Below are 21,838 nucleotides of genomic sequence, written 5' to 3'. Positions count from 1 at the left end.
TGACGGGAACTCCTAAAAAATTTTTTTTAAAGATTAAATATATGGAATAAACTAAGCGGCTCTGTTTTGATCCAAAATAAATGTAAAATATAGTGCAATCTGCAGACAAGGCATCACTGGATCAACTCCACTGAATCCATACAATGTATAATAGACCTTAAAAAATGTTAAATTTGTTTTCAAGTTTAAAATTTTTCCTTATTTTTATTTTTTATGGCTTTTGCTTTTATTTTTATTTATTTATTGTTTCTTTTGTCTTTCTTAGGGCTGCACCTATGGCATATGCAGGTTCCCAGTTTAGGGGTCGAATCGGAACACAACTGCCGGCCTACACCAGAGCCACAGCAGCTCGGGATCTGAGCCGCGTCTGTGACCTACACCACAGCTCACGGCAACGCCGGATCCTTAACCCACTGAGCAAGGCCAGGGATCGAACCCACATCCTCATGGATGCTAGTTTGTTAGTGGGTTCATTAACCATTGAGCCATGACGAGAACTCCAAAAATATTTTTAAAAGTAGGTAATAATATTGTAAATATTCAGCGCCAGGATTATCAGTAATATCGGTAATTATCAGCCATGAGTAATACATTTCTGTACTTATTTGGTGAGGTTGTTAAATTCAGTCACAAATATGCATTGTGAATCCACAAACAAACTTAGAGTTGATTGTTTTATGAATTTTTAAAGAAAGTATTTTAAAAAGTAGAAAAAAGCAAGGCCTTCATTACATTTTTCACTTTTTCTTCTCCACCTCTTAGTTAAATAAGCAAAAATGAGCTCAAATGAGGACATGACGAAGTTGAGCATTCTACACTACCTAAAACTAGCTGATAAAACATTACATTGACATAAACACTTTTTCACGGTATTGTTAAAATTTTTTGAAAAATTATAATTACATCAGCGCATAGCCGATTTCTAAATTCCCTTGGTATCAACTGCTTTCTTCATCAGTAGACTTAGATTAGGTGCCTTGTGACTAGAACAGCTGACCTGCTAAAAAGGGGTCCTTAAGGAAGTGCGTAGTTCATGGAGTTAGGCTTTCACCAAATTAATCAGTGATTCTGCATTCTTTTCACTAAGACCACATGGATGGTATCCTTGACCAGGATGTTTCTTGTTCTGTACACTTTTTTAGGTGACCTGTCAAGCTGGCTTTGGATTTGGGAGTACGCGAGGGTGGAGCTTCTTGTTTTCATGGACATACCTATTGGGGCCAACCTGTGAGGACCTGACGGACACAGTAGTACACTCAGGACCCTTTCTGGCGCTGGCCGTGCTCAAGTTCCAGCAGTTTTGAAAGGTGAGAGGAACAGCACTGAGCACCCGCGTTCTCTACATGGTTTGGTGGCAAGTGGCAACATGGTCCTTTGCTATGAAGGAGGTTAGCAGGGAAGGGAGAGGGAGATCAGCTCACAGCTGATTCCTAAATTCACACAGGGCATATCTCTGGAAGAGGCAGAATCACAGAGACAAACCTAGTATTCTCCTGAACCCAGTATTTTGGATTTAGACTTCCAATTTTAATTTAACTTTAATTTTTTTTTTTACGGCCACACCCACGGCATATGGAGGTTCCCAGGCTAGGGGTCAAATCAGAGCTGTAGCCACCAGCCTACACCACAGCCACAGCAATATGAGATCAGAGCCACATCTGCAACCTACACCACAGCTCACAGCAACTCCAGATCCTTAACCCACTGAGCGAGGCCAGGGATCGAACTCACAACCTCATGGTTCCCAGTTGAATTCATTTCCGATGTGCCACCATGGGAACTCCCTAAATTTAATATTTTTAAAAGTGAGGAAACAGATCCAGATGGATTTGCCCAAAGTCACTGGTGGCAACCGAGTGGCAGTGAAGACCCGGGGTTCTCGACTTCCATCCAGTCTTTTCCCATCACATCATCCCATTCGTCAGTGGCAAAGAAAATGAAATGGCATCTAATTCAAGCCCTTGAACTTATCAAGCAAGCTAATGAAAACTGGCCGCTCATAATCTGGCAAAGGCATTTTTTGTAACATGTTTCACATTTTCTGTACCTTACAGAAGGTGCTTAATAAAGAACTGTGGAAAAACTCTACTTTTCTAAATAACTTTTACTGTTACTTTTTCTAAATAACAAAATATTATTTTTGGCAAGTTAACAATTCAGTTTTTACTTCAGTGGAAGTTAGGGAGCAGGGTAAGCCCAGTTTACACACATACAAGTAAACAAGTGGTTAACCTACTCTGTCCAATAATGAGATGATTCAATTATGATATCAGAAGATGGAAGGGGGTGTTTCTATTTTGCCACCCACTGAATACTTCTATAACACAGCATTTTGGAAGAAAATTATATGAAGCTTGTTCTCATCTAGGATGAAATATTAAAATTCTGTGGGAACTGGAATGACAAGACATATAGACATCTATAATTTTTTCCATGGGAAAGGATGGGTCTTGAGAGGGGTCTATCATGTTATAGTGTGCAGGCATTTTCCTGTCCTACAAGAGCCTATTTTGATTTTATCCGATTTGTAACTATTCTTTTTTTTTCCCCATGCCTGTGGGATGAGGAAGTTCCCCGGCCAGGGATGGAACCCGCACTGCAGCTGTGGCACTGATGGATCCCTAACCCACTGAGACACCAGGGTATTTCCTGTGTTTATTCTTTTCTTTTTTTTCTTTTTCTTTTTTTTTTTGTCTTTTTGCTATTTTTTGGGCCGCTCCCGCGGCACATGGAGATTCCCAGGCTAGGGGTCGAATCGGAGCTGTAGCTGCCAGCCTACGCCAGAGCCACAGCAACGCGGGATCCGAGCCGCGTCTGCAACCTACACCACAGCTCACGGCAACGCCGGATCGTCAACCCACTGAGCGAGGCCAGGGACTGAACCCACAACCTCATGGTTCCTAGTCGGATTCATTAACCACTGTGCCAAGAAGGGAACTCCTTCCTGTGTTTATTCTTTATGAAATAATTCTGGAGTTCCCGTCGTGGCGCAGTGGTTAACGAATCCGACTGGGGACCATGAGGTTGAGGGTTCGATCCCTCCCCTCGCTCAGTGGGTTGACGATCCGGCGTTGCCCTGAGCTGTGGTGTAGGTTGCAGACGCGGCTCGGATCCCGCGTTGCTGTGGCTCTGGCGTAGGCTGGCAGCTACAGCTCCGATTCGACCCCTAGCCTGGGAACCTCCATGTGCCGCGGGAGCGGCCCAAAAAATAGCAAAAAGACAAAAAAAAAAAAATTAAAAAAGTGAAATAATTCTAACACAGAGAAGAACACGGCAATGACATATCAGATTTCAAGTTCCCACAACCAGCTCTATCATTTTTGCCATATTTGCCTTCAGAATTTTAATAAAATAAAATATTACAGATATAATTGAAGCTATTAGGCACTTCTTCATGATACCATCTCTTCCGTACCCTTCCTGAGGTGATTGCTATTCTGAATTTGGTAATTATCATTCCTATTCAAGTAAGTGCCTATGTATGAAGCCATACATAGTGTTGTTTTGTTTTGTTTTGTTGTCTTTTTAGGGCCTCAACTGTGGCATGTGGAGGTTTGCAGGCTAGGGGTCAAATTGGAGCTACAGCTGCCAGCCTATACCACAGCACTGCTGGATTCAAGCCGTGTCTGCAACCTACACCACAGCTCACGGCAACGCCAGATCCTTAACCCACTGAGCGTGACCAGGGATCGACCCCGAATCCTCATGGATACTAGTTGGGTTCATTAACCACTGAGCCAGGATGGGAACTCCTGTTTTGCATGTTTTTAAACTTTAAGTAAACAACATTCTTTTAACATTTGCTTATCCCACTCAACGTTTCTCAGATTTATTTACACTGATCCACATGTCTTCATTTTAACCCATTACTAATGCTATTATACGAACATACCACGATTTTCCCCCCAGTCACCTGTAAATACCCATTTGTTTGTTTGTTTGTTTTTCATTTTACAACACTCTAAACAATGTTGCAATAAACATTTTGGTACACAATTCCTTATGTGTGTGAGAAAGGTTTCCCCTAAGAAATTGTCAAGAAATGAGATTTCAGGACTGAAGAGTATGGATGCTTTCAGTCCTTTATTTTGCTAAATTGCTCTCCCAAGTACTTGTACCAATTTACAGCGCTCCTGTTGTCCTCTATCCTTACCAAAATTTGATATTGTCAGACTTAAACACTTTTGTCCATACGAAAAATGTAAAGCGATATCTCACTGATTTTTTTTTTTTTTAATGTCTATACCCATGGCATATGGAAGTTCCTAGGCCAGGGACTGGATCCAAGCTGCAGCTGTGACCTACACTGCAGCTGCAGCAACACCGGTCCTTTAAGTCACTGCACCGGGCCAGGGATGAAAGTGGCGCCTCCACAGCGACCCTAGCCACTGCAGTCAGATGCTCACTCCACTGGGCTACAGAAGGAATGCCTCGCGGATATTTTGATGCCATTTCCAGGATTACTAAGACAAGCATCTTCACCCACTTTTTGGCCAGTCAGGTTTCCTCATGTATAAATTGCCAACTTGTATTCTTTGCCTATTTTTCTATTGAATGCTTTGTCTTTTTTTTTTCTTTTTCCCTTTTCTAGGGCCGCTCCCGCGGCATATGGAGGTTCCCAGGCTAGGGGGTTGAATTGGAGCGGCAGCCAACAGCCTACACCAGAGCCATGGCAACGTGGGATCCAAGCCATGTCTGCAACCTACACCACAGCTCACGGCAACGCCGGATCCTTAACTCACTGAGCAAAGCCAGGGATTGAACCTGCAACCTCATGGTTCCTAGTCAGATTCGTTAACCACTGAGCCACGACGGGAACTCCTGAATTCTTTGTCTTTTTCTAAATCATTTATCGGTCATGTGTGTCACATTTTGTCCTGTTTTTTTCACTTTGTTGATGATGTCTTTTTGAACAGAAGTTTTAAGTTTTAATGTAGTCAAACATTAATATTTTCTATTATGTTTTATGATTTTTAAATGCTTTTTAAAAATTCCTCCTTCCTCAACATCATAAAAGTCTCCTATTTTCTCTTCTAAAAATTAAAAAAGTTTACTTTTCAAGTGTAGATCTTTACCTAGAATTTATTTCCGAATACAGTGGAGGGTAGAATATTCTATATGAATAATTCATTATCCTAGAACCATTTATTAACAGTAACCTTTTCTTTACTGATTTATAATCCCTCCACTACCAAATATCAGATTTTGTATTTGCATAGGCTGACTTCTGGGTCTTTTACTCTGTTTTGTTGTTCCATTTATCTATCGCTGTGCCAATGATAGTGTCTGCATTTACTATAAATCCAATAATAAGTCTTAAAATATGACACGGCAGATTTCCCTACCTTGTTTTCCTTGGAAATTGTCACAGAAAAACCTCGGGCCATTGTTCTATCATACAAATTTAGAATGAGCTTGTCAAGTTCTAGGAAAAGTCCTGTTGGGATTTTGAATGTAATTAAATGGAATTTATAAATTTATAAATTAATTTGAGATTTGAATTGCTCTAGTGGCTTTTTGGACAATAAAGATCTGATGGCTGAAAGATATTTACCTCTCAAAGCAGCAATTAATTACATATCTTATAAACTGTTGCGTCTCCCATTTATAGACTTACAAATTCAATCACTGAATATATATCATAAAGACAAAAAAATTTACAAGGCCTGAAACTCTCTGTTCTCTTAATTCTACTCTAGATATCTATCCCAAGAAAATTACCCTAAATATGGGGATAAAAATAGCTAGATACATAAAATGCTCATTGTAGCTAAAAACTGGAAATAACCTAAATATTAACAACATGGAAATATTTGAGTAAACTAAATATATCCAATGAAAAACTATGATGCCAATAAAAGTATTGGCTCTTTTTAAAAACAACATATATATCAAAAACGAATTAGTGTTCACTTATGGTATAGCATTAAGTGAGAAAAATTAGGGTATCAATTTTTTGTATACTGTGAATATAGTTGCAGAAAAAACCCTTCAAACATGTGCACAGGAAAATAAAATTTACTAAAGTCTTTACCCTAGTTAGGTCAGAGGTATGGGATTATAGATAAGGTTTCTCCCACCTACCCAACTTTTATTTTTTATTTTATTTTATTTTTTGCCTTTTAGGGCCGACCCACAGCACATGGAGGTTCCTAGGCTAGGGGTCCAATGGGAGCTACAGCTGCCGGCCTACGCCAGAGCCACAGCAAAGTGGGATACGAGCTGTGTCTGTGACCTACACCACAGCTCACGGCAACGCCGGATCCTTAACGCACAGAGTGAGGCCAGGGATCAAATCTGCATCCTCATGGATCCTAGTCGGGTTCATTAACCACTGAGCCATGACAGAAATTCCCACACCTACCCAACTTTTAAACAAATCTATTGTTTAAAGTTTCTAAGAAGTGATTTTATTACTCTTATATTGAAGAAAAAACATTAGAAAGAAAAAGCAAATGCTATATGAAATAGTTTTCTTTAAAAATGCATTAAAATAGTTCTAAACAAGTAATTAAAATGACTAGTATTCAGTATTTCTTTAGGTTTCATTTAAGGCAGAAGCAAAGCATTCAAATCCTGACACTCCAGGCTTGGGCTTCAACTCAATCACTGACTATTTCAGTAACTTTTGGGAAACAGAATCCACCTATTTTCTCAGTGAAAAAAATGAAAATATTTAGAGATATGGAGTGGTCAGCAAATCTTTTAGAAATAAATGGAAATTCATTAAAATAACTCTAAAATTTAAGTCCCACAAAACAGAAAGACTGCCTATTTAATTTCTCTCCAGTATAAAGAAGGGTACCAAGTAGGGAGTTTGCCATTTGAAACTGGAAAACAAATGCCCACATTATTTCTGCAGCTTGCACTTTACCTTAAAGACATGAAAGGCTTCAAACTGGATGTTGGGACTCTTATCCCGGAGGAGGTTCATCATCAGTTTGAGGTTCTCCGGCTTGCTGATGTACTTTGTCATGATGGCAAAGTTGTGCCGGTCCAGGATCAGTTCACCAAGCAGCTACAAAAAACAAAAACACCAACCAAAAGAAACACCACCAAAGTGGGGTCTGTCTGAGAGTCATCTTATTCAAAATATACCTTCTAGATACTCATGTTGCAACAGAAGAAAGGGTGGGGGAAAAAATGTAACTGTAATGTATACATGTAAGGATAACCTGACCCCCTTGCTGTACAGTGGGAAAATTAAAAAAATATATAAAAAAATAAAATCAAACAAACAAACAAACAAAATATACCTCACTTCTTATTGGAACACAAAATATAAATGAATTATGGATGCTGACATGGAAAAAAAAAAAAAAACCCTCAGAGTCCTTAAGTGCATCTTAAAGCACAAGCATGGAAACTGTAGTTACTTTTATTAAGTTGAAACTGTAGTTACTTTTATTGTTACTTTTAAACTTTACTTAAAGTTTTGCTAAAGTCAATGCTTAATGCATTTATTTTTTTTTTTGAGATTTTTTTTTTTTTTGTCTTTTTAGGGCCGCACCTGCGGCATATGGAGGTTCCCAGGGTAGGGGTCGAATCAGAGCTGTAGCTGCTGGCCTACACCACAGCCACAGCAATGCTGGATCTGACCATTTAATTATAAGATGAATAAATTCTGGAGTTCCCATCGTGGTGCATCAGAAATAAATCTGACTAGGAACCAGAAGGTTGCAGGTTCCATCCCTGGCCTCACTCAGTGGGTTAAGAATCTGGTGTTGCCGTGAGCTGTGGTGTAGGTCACAGATGCGGTTCAGATCCAGCATTGCTGTGGCTGTGGTGTAGGCTAGCAGCTGCAGTTCCGATTAGACCCCTATTCTGGGAACCTCCATATGTGCAGGTGTGGCCCCAAAAAGCAAAAAACAAAAACAAAAACAAAAACAAAAACAAAACCCACAGCTTTGTGTTTAATGAAATTGACCATAGACCTCCCTAAACCCAAAATTCCACCAAGCTTCTTTTTGCATGATAATCTTTCTTGTTAGTAATTAAATCTTTCTTTCCAGGCTTCTGAAGAAGAAATAAACTCCTAAGCTGTGTCACATGAAGAAAGGAATTTCTCTGTTAATTATTTTTTATTGATGCCAGGAATCTAAGCACCCCAAGGTAATTCAGAAAAATTTAGAATATGATTAAGAAAAGGTAGCAACTACTTTGGAATCAGAAAATAGCCTAGTTTTCAGACAGTTTATTATTCACAGAATAGTATAAGTAAACAGTTATAATAACCTACCCTCTCTTGTTTTCTAAAATTATGAGACATTTATGTGCAAAATATAATAGAATCCAGAGCTATAAGCATAGTTACATCAAAATAAAACATACTGCTACCACAGATCCAATTCTCCAAAAAGCAAAAAAAAATTTTTTTTTTTTAGGGCCGCACCAACGGCATATGGAGCTTCCCAGGCTAGGGGTTGAATATGAGCTACAGCTGCTGGCCTACGCCACAACCACAGCCACAGCCACGCAGGATTCAAGCTGCGTCTGCAACCTACACCACAGCTCATGGCAATGCTGGATCCTTAATTCACTGTGTGAAGCCAGGGATTGAACCCGAAACCTCATGGTTCCTAGTTGGATTCGTTTCCTATGCGCCACAACAGGAACTCTGAAGAGCAAACAATACTTAAGGAACTCTTTCCTTGAACAGTGTGATACAAAACCATCTCAGCAATGTCTCTGCCTATAATCTAGCATTCAAAAAAGCCAACTCTTCAGTAAGGATTTTAACCACATTTGTATTCTTGATATACTTTATCTCCCTTTTACTAGTGTTTTCACTGTCTAACTAGGGCTCAGTTTTTATCATACTGCAAATCAAATATTTGTGAGAGAGTGAGCTGTAAAGGATTTTAGGGAGAAATAGCAGCCCATGTAGTATGTGTGGGTAGATTAATAAAGAACCAAGAGGCCTTCTGAGTGGGCTGGATCATCTGTAAGTAGGTGGGAAACAATCAGTTTGAAAAAGGAGAGTTTAAAGGGGACTTTTTTTTTTTTGCCTTTTGGAGCCGCATTCTTGGCACATGGAAGTTCCCAGGCTAGGGGTAGAATTGTAGCTACAGCTGCCAGCCTACAGCACAGCCACAGCAACGCCATATCTGAGCCATGTCTGCGACCCACACCACAGCTCACGGCAACGCTGGATCCTTAACCCACTGAGCGAGGCCAGGGGTTGAACCTGCATCTTCATGGATCCTAGTCAGGTTCGTTAACTGTTGAGCCACGAAGGGAACTCCAAAAGGAGATTTTCTGTACCAGATACTGTACAAAGTCAAGTGCTCTTTGCCACTGTCACTGGGAATAGCACTGAGGTCTCCAGCTACAGAACCACATGAAAAGGGAAAGAGAGGCTGGATGGCGGAGAGCTGGGTGGTAGCACACAGCGGTGAGGAATCTTTCTTGTTCCCTTGGCTACCCACCAAATTTGGATTACATGTATTAGTCATACATCCACTGGGTTAACAGGCTTCTATATTTAACTGCAAATGCATCCTGGTAGGAAAAAGTCTAACTCATATTCTAGTCCCAATTATTTCTTTAGAATAGATCGATACCTTCCAGAGACTGAACTCTGGGCACAATAACGAGGAGTGTTTATTAATGAAATTTATTTCAATTTTATTCAGAAAACATATCTGGGTCTTACCATGTACTAGGCTCTGCTCTAACCATTTTCTAAATATCAACAAGGGAAAAGGACAGGGGGGTTTGAAGACATGCTGAGAAGAGAATGAGGGCAATGAGCACATGGGTGGGTGGGGATGCTGGGACGGTGCGAAAGAAAAGCAGGAAGAAGACCAAGAAGGGAGATGTTTGGGTAAAAAACTGTCATCTTCATAACTTTGCCTGAGGCCCTAGAGAGAGTCAATCACAGAAAAAATTCTGTCACAAGTTCTCGGCACTGTGGAAAATGATACAAGGATAACTGCTGAAGTCCACGACCCTCAGCTTTCTTGATTCCAATTTGGTTCAGTCACCTTAGTTCATATTAACTTCCCTACTTTGGTCCAGTATCTGACAGATTCCCACTGAAAAAAGGAAGGACTTGGAAAATTTATGAGTGATTGGCTCTATATATGTTGGCCCTTCAGAGCACTGTCACCTGTTTACTGCTCCAATTTCTACACCCCCTCCCAGGTGACCAGCTTTCCTGGTTTGACTGCCCTTGGGTCTGTTCTTTGGGTACACGGGTACCAACAGGTTGTATCTTTATCTTCAATTGCCTTTTTTTTTTTGCTTTTTAGGGCCACACTCATGGCAATATGGAGGTTCCCAGGCTAGGGGTCGAATCTGTCAGCCTACACCACAGCCACAGCAACGCCAGATCTGAGCCGAGTCTGCAACCTACACCACAGCTCACAGCAACGCCGGATCCTTAGCTCACTGAGCAAGACCAGGGATCGAAGCCACAACCTCATGGTTCCTAGTCGGATTTGTTTCCGCTGCGCCATGACTGGAACTCCAACCTTCAACTGCTTTGAACAAGCTTTCCGGACTTGGGAGAGCACAGCACGGATGTCTCCAGCACATCACTTCAGGCTCTAGCATGCGGAGCAGCATACCCATGATGTTTTTTTTTTCTACATGGATCACTCTGTATGGGTTTCTACACAAGGAGAAACTCAATAAAGAGTGCTGAATGACTGGCTGAAAATAGTACACTGACCTCCCCATCAACAGGTAAAGCAGAGCAGCAAGGGGGCAAGGACCGGGAAAGTGGTCAAGGCCAACACACACTCATGGGGAAAGTGACTTGACAAATACGTGGTACAAAACAGATGTACCACTTTAGCATAAAACTATCCAATATTTAGAAACAAGTGCCTTGTTCTGTAATAACATCTCAACATGTAAAAATAACATATTTTATAATATATAAAATAATATTTAGTGAGCTCAAGCATCATAGAAATTGCTTAACCAAAAACCAGCCAACTATTACCTGCCAACAACATTCTTTTGCATTTCTGAGTAGGATCTCAAGGGCAGAGATGCAGCTCTAGCCAACATCCCACTCCCTCAGGAGATGTTCCCCTCCTCCTGGCCAAATGGCTGCTTCGAGGTATCTTTTTACTGAGGGAGGGAGGGCCACTCACAGACAGATGTGGCCCTACTCTGCCAGGTCCCCGTCTGATGCGGGAGAGGGGCCTTTCCATAGGCATTTCATAGGAGACAGAATCTCAAATCACACATGCCATTTGGTTACATATACATAAGCACATACCCCTCATCCTGTATTTATTACTTACATTGTTACTTTCAAAAAGTATTTGAACCAGGGCACTTACACTGTTTTGCTACAAAGTACAGGAATGACATAGAACGTACTTCTCAAGTTACAAAAAAACAGAGGATACTTTAATTTTTCTGTATTTACTGGTCCACTATTAAACCAGTCATTTACTAACATATCAACTTCTGGGGACTCTAACTTAAAGAAATTTGATATTACCTTTAAAGACTGCCTCTTAGTCACATAATTCTCAGACTGGAGTAACTTCTCATAGTCTTCAAAAATCTAATGGAAAGAAAAGAACTATTAGAGTGTAAACCCAGCAGTGATTTCTCTGCATTAAGTTTGCCTGCTCTTTGCCTCAGAAGTAAATCTCTGACCCTTTAGCCCAGCCCAGCCCAAAGGCTGTGCTTTCATCCCTGGGCTGAACACCACTGTCCATGGGGAGGCTTCCCCGTTTCCCCTTCCTTATTTACATGTAAAGATGCTGGGGGACAAGGAGTCAAGGGCCAGGCACATGCTTCTCTCTGGTTTATTTTAGCTATGCAAATTGGAAGCTGAGTAGAAAAATGGAGTAATTGAGCCCTCCCAATAAATCACTTTGAATAAAACATCTATTAATTTGTCTATTGAGCTGCAGCCTAATTCATTTTAAGCCATTCTCAAGAAATATGTTTCTAGAGTCTTGCTAGTAGCTATCAAGTCTATAACATCTGAGAAAAGATTAAATACACAGCAACTCAAAGACTCAAACTGTCAAATTCATGACACGAACAGGTAGAGCAATAGGCCTACTTCTGCTACATGATGGCCATGCTAATCCCAACTGGCCTCTCTGGAGCACTTTCACGCTCCCCAGAGGCTGGGGGCTACTGATGATTGGGCCTGTTTCCTAATGTGATTGGTCGCCCATCACTGCCTAGGCGCTTTGATTGAACGCCAGCGCCAGCAGCTGGGGAAGTTCAGGGTCAACCTCCCGCTACACAGACGCACTCAGAGACCACTGAGGTGGGAGGAGCACACCCGGCAGAGAACTGAAGGCAGAGAGGTCAGGGCCTGAGAAGGGTGGGAAAGGGTCCTGGTCCTCAGAGGGCCAAGTGGCAGGTGTGTGTGTGCGTGTGTGATAAGGGCAAGCTGTGCACACCGCTGACAAGTCCCGATAGAGAATTAAGAAAGTGAAAAGTAAAAACAAAATCATGAAGCTCACATTAAAGTCATGGTAATTATACTCTTTTATATGAAGGGCTTATTCTTTATTCTAATTGTCACGAAACACGAGGTAGATTTTGCGGGTCTCCAAATGGATCACACAAAGGTTGTGGTAAATTTTAACTATAAAATGCAGATACATGTATTTAAGGTATCATCGACTCCCCAAGTTACCAGTTTCATTATTTTAGGTCATGTTCTCGTTCTCCAACTTCAAGTTTACGGCTAAAGAAATATGAAACGCAAGAGGTATCAAATGTTTATAGAGCACAGAGTTCTCAAAACGAATGTTCAGGTCAGTGCAGTGGGCTCAGCGTCTGCGAAACTACTAAATTACAAAGAACTGACTGTAGATATAAAGACAAATTTAGGTGAATAAGGGTCAAAGAAAATGAGTTCATGGTCTCTCAAATTGTTGCTTATTATCCTTGAATGCAAATTGCACAACAGGTTTATCTCACTCATTCTGCATGAAAGATTAGTAGTTGAGAGTACAGGTTTTGTCATAAGCTATTGTTGCCTTCTTTATTTTCATTTATTATTATGCAACATTGACTGACTCTTTAACATTCCATCCAGCATCTATAGCTACTGAACAACCAAACTATAAGAACAGTTCATTTGCTAAATTAAAAAATCTGTGGCAAAAAGACAAAATAAATAAATAAATAAATAAATAATAAAAAACATGTGATTTCCTTTTAGTCTTGAAGCTTTGGATACCTCTGGCAACAATCTTTTTCTCCCTTCTTGTTTTGCACTTTAATCAAAGCTCCCCCATGGGGGAGTTCCCTTCTTGGCGCAACGGAAACAAATCCAACTAGGAACCATGAAGTTGCGGGTTCGATCCCTGGCCTCCCCTCGCTCAGTGGGTTAAGGATCCGGTGTTGCCATGAGCTGTGGTGTAGGTTGCAGACATGGCTCACATCCCGTGTTGCTGTGGCTGTGGTGTAGGCTGGCAGCTGTAGCTCCAATTTGACCCCTAGCCTGGGAACTTCCATATGCTGGGGTGCAGCCCTAAAAAGAAAAAAAAAAAAAAGAAAAAAAAAGAAAATTCCTCCATGGGTATTTTTTTGATAATTTTAGGATATGAAAATCTTTTTTTTTCTTTTTTTTTTTTGGTTTTCTTAGGGCCGCATTTGTGGTATATAGAAGTTCCCAGGCTAGGAGCGGAACTGGAGTTGCAGCTGCCAGCCTACACCACAGCCACAGCAACTAGGGATCTGAGTCATGCCTGTGACCTACACCACAGCTCACGGCAACACTGGATCCTTAACCCACTGAGTGAGGCAAGGGATTGAACTTGCAACCTTATGGATACTATTTGGGTTCATTACTGCTAAGCCACAATGGGAACTCCCCAAAAATCATTTTTGATAATTCTTAATCTCAAGTCAAAAGAAGACTAGCAAACAACTGAATAAAAAAGTCATAGTTTAATTTCTGCGATTTGGATGTGTGAAGACATAGGGTATTCCATATCTTCCCACAGTCATCTATTTCTTTTTATCTTTTGTGTGGCTACCAGAAAATTTTATTTTATTAAAAAATATATTTTTTGGCTGCTCCCATGGCATGAGGAAGTTTCCAGGTCCAGGGATCGAACCCACAGCACAGCAGCGATCCAACCTGCTATAGTGACAATGCTAAATACTTAACCCACTGCACCACAAGGGAAATCCTAGAAAATTTTAAATTACACAGTGGCTTGCATTACATTTCAACTGGACAGTACTGGTCTAGATCAGCTAAACTAATACTGGAACAAAGCTTATAAAGTTTTGCTTCTAGGTTTGTGCTACATTCGACTTTAATTACGCTATTTCTTAGCATATGCATAGCCGCTCTTATGAGTCTGCTCATTCAATATTCATTTAACACCACCAAATGTATGGCACTGAATTAGGTAATAGGGATATAAGTAGTAAAGATAAAAATTAATATTGAGTGCTTACCAAGGTACTATCCTAAAAACTTTATAAACTCTATGAAGGAGGCATTATTAATATCTTCATCTTTTGGTAGGTGTAGCAACTTGTCCAGGATCATACAATTAGTAAGAGGTAGAGCAGGATCCCGAAGGAAAGCAAGTGGACTAAAGAATGTACTGTATTCTGAACCTCTGTGTTTGACAGATAAGGCGCCTGCCTTCGGGGGAGTTTAAAAACCAGTCAGGAAGATGTAAAGACACATCATAAGAATACAATGTGGAAAATGTGTGTGAGAGAGGGAGGTGGTGGGGAGAGAGAGAGAGGGGTGTGTGTGTGTGTGTGTGTGTGTGTTTGGAGGTGGGGGGATTAGGGAGCGCGTCTATAAGAGCCACATTATAAAGCCAGGCAGGACCCCAAGGGGCCTTCCGGGGGACATACCTTCCTGAGCCCCCAACTTCTCCTTTGTAGAAAAGCTTTAGCCTCCTAGGCCTTCCCTGAGTTCCAAAGAGCAGATTTAATCAGAGAAGCGAGAAAATGTAGAAACAAAGGAGAACAGTCATGCAAGACAAAATAATAACAGTGTAGCAGAAAACAAGTTCAAGGACCTTTAGCTCTTCCTCAAGGTCTATAGATAATATCCTGAGCCATACCCTTGACTTATTTTATGGACTCGGAAACTCCCGCCAGGTGGAAGACGTTAACTGCATACTGACCACACACATGCAGACCCCATACCAGTTGGAACCAAAAGGATGACGACGTTAACCTCTGAAGCACCACCCGGTAACCTCACCACAAACAAGTCAGAAGACTGTCCATGAGCTGGTGAGGCACCTCACAGCCCTCACACCTAATGCTGCCTTTAAAAATCCTTCCCTGAAAACCTTTAGGGATTTGAGTGTTTTGAACATTAGCCTCCCCCCACTCCTTGCTTGGTCTTACAATAAATGCTGAATTTTCCTTCTTCACAATTTCATGTCATGACTTTGCTGCATGTTGGGTAAGTTTGGTTCAGTAACAATTGGAGCTGAATCTCAAAAGGATGAGACAGATGCATCCTTAGAGAAGGGAGTTGGAAGACAGGTATTTTGTTATTTCTGCTAGTAAGTAAAACGAATTATCAACCAAGTAAAATGATTTTAGTAAGGGTGGGGTGCTCGTCCATTTGGGGTTACCTCCTGCCTCTTAAAAGCAACATGGATGCTCTTAAGACCAAAGTGAGCAGGTGCTAGTTGTTTCCTGGAGCTCCAGAGCACCACAGGAAGAGATGTGAAACATGAGAAAGCCCTGATCTCCTACCAGCCTTTACTTTCCATAGTTTCCTGATGACCTGGCTTCTACGTAATAAACCAACTGGGTGTATGGTTGGTTTCAATTGTGTATCATAAACAGGAGTAAGTATTAACAGATCTATGAAGGAAGAAGAGAGAGGAGGAGAGAACGAGGTAAAGACTTAAACATGACTTCTACTTACAGTGTCATAATTTTGTTCTAAGAAGTCTGCTACCAACACTTTATGTCTGGTTAGTAAATCCTAGAAAACAAACAAATGAAACAAAATTATTATAGATAATACATTTGATAAATCTCTTTTCCTTCTAAGGTTTTCTAAGTCCATCAATTTGAAACATAAAAGTTTCAGAATATTTTCATTTACATCACAAAGTTTTTTCCATTCTTAGTTTAAGATGTAAAACAATTTGTTTCATGTTAAAAACAACAAAGAATGTTTTAAATTCATATCACTGTTAGATTATATAAATAATTCAACTAGTGAAACAAATGTCACCTAAGAGACAAGTTTACAGTGTATTTCTTCAAGCCATAACTTTACATTGTGAATATGATATAATAAACATTCAAATTAAGTTTATGGTGATCTTTTAAAAATGGCATTAATAACTATTAAAAGAGAACTCTGAATGGACTAAAACCATTATCTAGGATTTTCAATGATTAACCTTTAGTTTTTTTTCCTTAACCACTTTCAAGATGCCTATGATGCATGAAATGATTTCTATTTCAAAAAGAAGTGCCATCTCAGGATCACCCTGCTGGTGGATTAATGGGCTGAAGTGTTGGGCACTTACTATGTAGCACAATGCAACCTTCAAAGTTGAAGACAAGTAGCCTAATCTAATTACAGACATAACTCTCAGAAAACTGAACAAAATTATGAAGGAATGTTTGACTGTCAATTCACACCTAAATTATATCCTTAACTCACCTTTGAAAGAAAACAAGCCTCAGCTAATCCCTTTTGTATGCTGAAAGGCTAAATACCCTGGCTAGGGTACGATGCAGAATTTAATTAAAAACCTAAAAAGAATTTTCAAGTTTTCCAAAATAAATTCTTATACTTTAATACGTATTTAATTAAAACTTCCTAAAGCATATAGAAGATACACAACACAACCTCATAGAAAAAAAGGAGGCAGCAGCAATGGTAAAACTCACTTGTTTCTATTTCAATAAGAAGTTAAATATTTAAAGCACTTTGCTCTACAATTTTCAAGTTCAAAATAATGAGACTGGCTTTCATTTCATTTCATATTATTCATCATCACAGCTGGAGTGCCCACTAGGCCTGTCAGTGGAAACATGTGCTTTTCCCCTCAGTAGAACATGCAGTAATATTCTAGGACTAGAATTTTAAAATAGGAAAACCCTCAAAGGAATTCATTTCTGGTGCATCCCAGTTCACAATTCAAATTAGTTCCTATATAAGATAGTTCCACAGCATCCTTTGGCGTCCCAATTTTTTATTTTTTATTTATTTATTTTTTATTTTTGTCTGTATCTCCAGCATGCAGAAGTTCTAGGGTCAGGTATGGAACCTACACCATAGCAGCGACTCCAACCATAGCAGTGGGCAATGTCAGATCTGCAACCTACCACACCACCTGGGAACTCCCCTAATCCTTTTTCTAAGTGGATATTTGGGGCGCCTAGTTTTCAGATAGTCTCTTCTCCAATCTCCTGAACAATATCAGTGATTTTCTGAGCTGACCCAAGTTAGAAAGAAGTTCCCAGAGTTCCTGTCGTGGCGCAGTGGAGACGAATCTGACTGGGAACCATGAGGTTGCGATTCGATCCCTGGCCTTGCTCAGTGGGTTGAGGATCCGGAGTGGCCGTGAGCTATGGTGTAGGTCGCAGAGGCGGCTTGGATCCTGTGTTGCTGTGGCTGTGGCGTGGGTCGGAGGCTACAGCTCGGATTCAGCCCCTAGCCTGGGAACATCCATGTGCCGAGGCTGCGGCCGTGGCCCTAAAAAGACAAAAAGACAAAAAAAAAAAGGAAAAAAGAAAAAAAGAAAAAGAAAGAAGTTCCGGGCATGGGTGGCAGCAGGCACTGTGGACCGCTGCTCCTACGGATTCTGCTCCTGTGATGAGTCATCCTCCTCCAGCGTGAGGACCAGGATCTCCCAGCGCCTCAGGTGGCAACGGAAAGGCAGATGAGTGCTGCCTGGGAAGGTTTTCCTTTCACTATGTATTAGTGTTACACCAAAGAAAGAGGACTAGGGAGGGAGTTCTGTTAGTAGCAGTCCTTCAAATTCCAAGGGAAAAAAATAACTTTAAAAATCCAATGGTAGAAAATACAATATGGTAGGTGGACTCCCTCCAGCACGTGTGTATGATAATTGCAGCCACTAAATGATTCCTGCACACACACTCTTACATGAGCGTTTCTACATTATATATGCATGGATATACCCTCAAATTTACATACATAATAAATGTACGAACAAAACTGGAGGGAGTGTGCCATAAATATATGTAAGTATATATTTACACACACACCCACATACATGCATTGTATATACGCATAACACATATCAAATACAGTTGTTGCATTATTATAGATCAAATAACTGAGTGGGGGAAAAAATACTAGCTAGGATCCCACCCCAAAAGGAAAAGGCAGACAATTGCCAAGAAAAATAAAGCTCAAATTTTAAAGAATTTAACATTTTTAAAAAGCATTTGAAATAGTGTGCTCTTTCATCCCACCTCCTAACAATTCTGTTTTGACAGGACTAGGTTCTGTATAGTCTAAATATTATGCTAAAATTTTTTTTCATGAAAAAATTTTTGTATTGAGATTTTAGTGAATTCTGCACGGCTTAAGAGAACTCGGGGGTGAAATGACAGAGACACCCTCAGGGGCAGGGACATGATACTACATCAGCCAGCAGCAGCTGCACTTACTGAGGGTTTACCACGTGCTGAGGAGTGTGCTGAGCACCTTACTGACACTGTTTCTGATCTTCACAACTCTGCAAAAACAAAGATTATTTTCCTCCTCTCACAGATGAGGGAGATGGGACTCAAAGGTTAACGGACTTGCTCAAGGACATACAGCAAGTCAGGTGCAGAGGGAGATGGAAATTCGAACCACTTCTTATCATGTCGATTCTTGAAGGGATGAAAGAGATTGTGCTCAGAGGAATCTTTTTGGGGAAGGACAATTTGTAGACAATACCACGACAAAAACATAAACCAACAATGTTAAAACATTAATGATTAAACTGGGCAACAGACATCCTGCAGCTCAAAACAAAAAAATGTTAAGTCTAAGAAGTCAAAACCAAAAGCCCAAACTGAAAACCAAGCAAGCAAGCAAACAAATTCCCTTGAAATGAGCTACTTTAAAAACAAAAAAAAAGTGACTCATGCTCATTAAACTATATAAACCACAGCATTTTGGTAAAACATAGAAAATTGGCATTTTAATACTGGTAGCACACTAGGAAACTTTTTGTGGTTATTTAGATTCTCAAGGACTTAAGTCCAACGGAAAATATGCTCAAGTACAAATAACCATAGTTTATTTTTCTGATTCAATAAGGTGCTGAAAATTAAATTGGGCTGAACATATGATGCAAGACATTATTATCAAATATAGTTTATTAAATGTTGAAAAATTTGGGGGGAAATTTTCAAAAATAAACACTCAATTGAATTTGCTTGTTCCCCTCCATTACAGCTGGTCTCTGTTTACAGTTATTTGTGAAGTCTTATTTACGGTTTTTTAAATAAAGGAACTAACTTGTTTCCATGACAGCAAAGTCATCAGATAGAAAAGAGAAAAAAAATCGGACTGCAGTATCTAATAATAGAGAACATCCCCTTAGTTGGTTAGGTACAGACATTTGCTAGAAAGAAATGGAACCATCCTTTGTGTGCAATGCAATTTGTGTGCAATGCATGGGTAGGCCTTTCCTACCCATGTGTTCTAGATATACTCTTGCGGAGCTTCATCTGTAGCCACCCATACAACTGTTGTTTTGCTGGGTGGGATTAGTCGCCTGTGAAACAGAGAAGGCTCCTGGGGTTTCACAGCATCCTAGCACAAGTCCATGTTTGCTGCCTTCATTGCTCCCCTTCTCTCCACCTGTGGTCCCCCCTCCCCAGCGTCTGTCTCCTTCCCTTTCCTTCTCTTTGTTCCTCCCTCATCCTTTGCTTTTCTCATTAGTTTTCTTCTTTCTTACTCTGTGTCTTTGTCTTCTTCATAAGCCCATATGAGCGTATGACAAGCATTCTGAACTGCTTTACCCACAATGTGACAGATGGGTCTAGTAGATTGCATTCTATTTACTGAATCCACTTATGATCCAGATCATACACAGTTGGCTATGCTCAGGCCTAAGGAATACAGTTTTCTGCTTTTTAAAATTAAACCGCCTCTTCAGAGGTCAAAGGACCTAATGCTGAATATAAATAACGCACCTGATTCAGAAAAAAAAAATTACCTTAAAAGTAGCAAAGGCATCGGAAGCAATATCAAATGTTGACAACTCCACGTATTTAAAGAAATCTCTGAACTGATTAGAAAAGAGGATGATTTTGGCAAGAGGTTCATGTCGAATACATTCTCTCAGCATAATCCCACAGCGTAAGGCAATCTGTGGGGCTTCATATCTAAAGCATAAACAAGAGAGAAATAGAGAATAAATACTAATGTTATCAAAAGAACCATTTCAATACTGCCGTTAACAGAAGCTTAGATACCATTTGTCACTGTTCATTCAAACACCATTCATTCAACACCCACTAAATACCTACCATGTGCCTGGCACTATTCCGGATGCTGAGACTATAAAAGTAAGCAGAGAAGGTCACTGCCTCCTTAGCATTCACATTTTAGTGAGAATGGGTCTGGTGGGGGAGGAGGCAGACTATAAACAATGAAAAGATAATTGTCATGGTCCATGCACGTGGGTAGGAAAAAAGAATTTTCCAGCATAGCAAAGTGAAGAGAAAGAAAAGTTTATTGAGATAAGAGATGCTGCCAGTGCCGTGAGGCAACTTCCTGATAATCAGGGAGGGGCGACTCGGAGCTCGGTCATATCTGTTTTTACAGCCCAGGGAGAGGCCAGGGCTGACAATACATCTGCTGACCTGCTGACTGGTTGGGGACAGAGGGGTCTTACAACACATTTGCTGGTTGGTTGGGGGCATATAATGCCCCTATATGAGCGAGGTGAGGCGTGGGCCACATATCTTTCCTACTAGGGGGTAAGAAGGAGTAGGCCAGGTTGTTCAAGGTGGGGGAGGGAGCATTACAATGAGACTGGTGGGCAATAACAAGGGGCTTGTAATCCTTGTCTTGGCCAGGGGCTTTGAGTTCTGTCTCCTTGAAGAGGCCTTCAAGTCCCACAATTATTTCATATACTTCAGTGCTATGAAACGGAAGACAAAATAGTTACACTATTAGAATTTAACGACTTAATTTGCTTTGCTTTAGACTGAGTGGTCAGGGAAGCAGCAAAGCATTCCAGGCAAAGGGAACTAACTGTAAAAGCTTATAAACCAGCAGCTTTGTAAGCCAAGGTAAGGAGTTTGTTTTTTAAGTGTGATAGGAGGCCTTTGGAAAGTTTAAAGCAAGCAATCAACACAGCCTAACTATGTTTTTAAAAAGGTCACTCTGGCTACCTGCAGAAAATCTTATAAAACAGGGAAGAATGAATGGGCTGAGGAGCTAGAACAAAAGCAGGGAGGCTAGCTAGTAGGAGGAACAGAAGCCCAGCTAGAGATGATGGCAGCTTGGGCTGGGAGGATAGACTGAGAACAGGTTGCATATCTTTCAGAGGAAGAGTCAAGAGGACTTGTAGAGGTTGTAGCTGGAGTAGGGTGGGGAATAAACTTGCAGTAAGGGAAACTGAGGGTTCAAGAATAACATATTTACATGAAATTCAGATTCAAGAGTAAAATCTCTTTTCCACAATTTAAGAAATAGGCTAATTTACAACATCGCTTTTATAAATACAGGGGGAAAATAGTGAAGAAAGGTATTTGAGAGATTTCATTAAACCAGGGTGTTATGTATTCGTTTCTGTCCCAGACAAGGTCACTTTTTATGTGGAATAATATTCATGAACATCATCGGAATACTCCCATTTTAACATTAAATGCTAATATATTCAGATAGGCATGATTCTTTGCAGAATAATTTCAA

General features: G+C 40.4%; 1 protein-coding gene across 13 annotated transcripts in view; it reads right to left on the bottom strand.

Annotated features, from left to right (window-relative positions):
• The window catches only part of CAB39L (calcium binding protein 39 like), a 102,828-nt gene that overhangs the window by 6,444 nt on the left and 74,546 nt on the right, over positions 1-21,838 (bottom strand). For 12 of the 13 annotated variants that reach the window (XM_047755919.1, XM_047755920.1, XM_047755917.1 and 9 more), the window contains 4 exons: positions 20,133-20,301; positions 15,857-15,916; positions 11,462-11,527; positions 6,875-7,018 (listed from right to left, as the gene is read on the bottom strand). In XM_047755919.1, coding sequence (XP_047611875.1) covers positions 6,875-7,018; positions 11,462-11,527; positions 15,857-15,916; positions 20,133-20,301 — 439 coding nt within the window. The remainder of the gene's footprint in view (positions 1-6,874; positions 7,019-11,461; positions 11,528-15,856; positions 15,917-20,132; positions 20,302-21,838) is intronic. The other variant, XM_047755930.1, reaches the window with a different exon arrangement.

This window comes from Phacochoerus africanus, chromosome 13, assembly GCF_016906955.1.
Source record: "Phacochoerus africanus isolate WHEZ1 chromosome 13, ROS_Pafr_v1, whole genome shotgun sequence".
Lineage (NCBI taxonomy): Eukaryota > Metazoa > Chordata > Mammalia > Artiodactyla > Suidae > Phacochoerus > Phacochoerus africanus.
The sequence above is the reverse complement of the archived record's forward strand: the minus strand, read 5'-3'. Positions and strand labels throughout refer to the sequence as shown.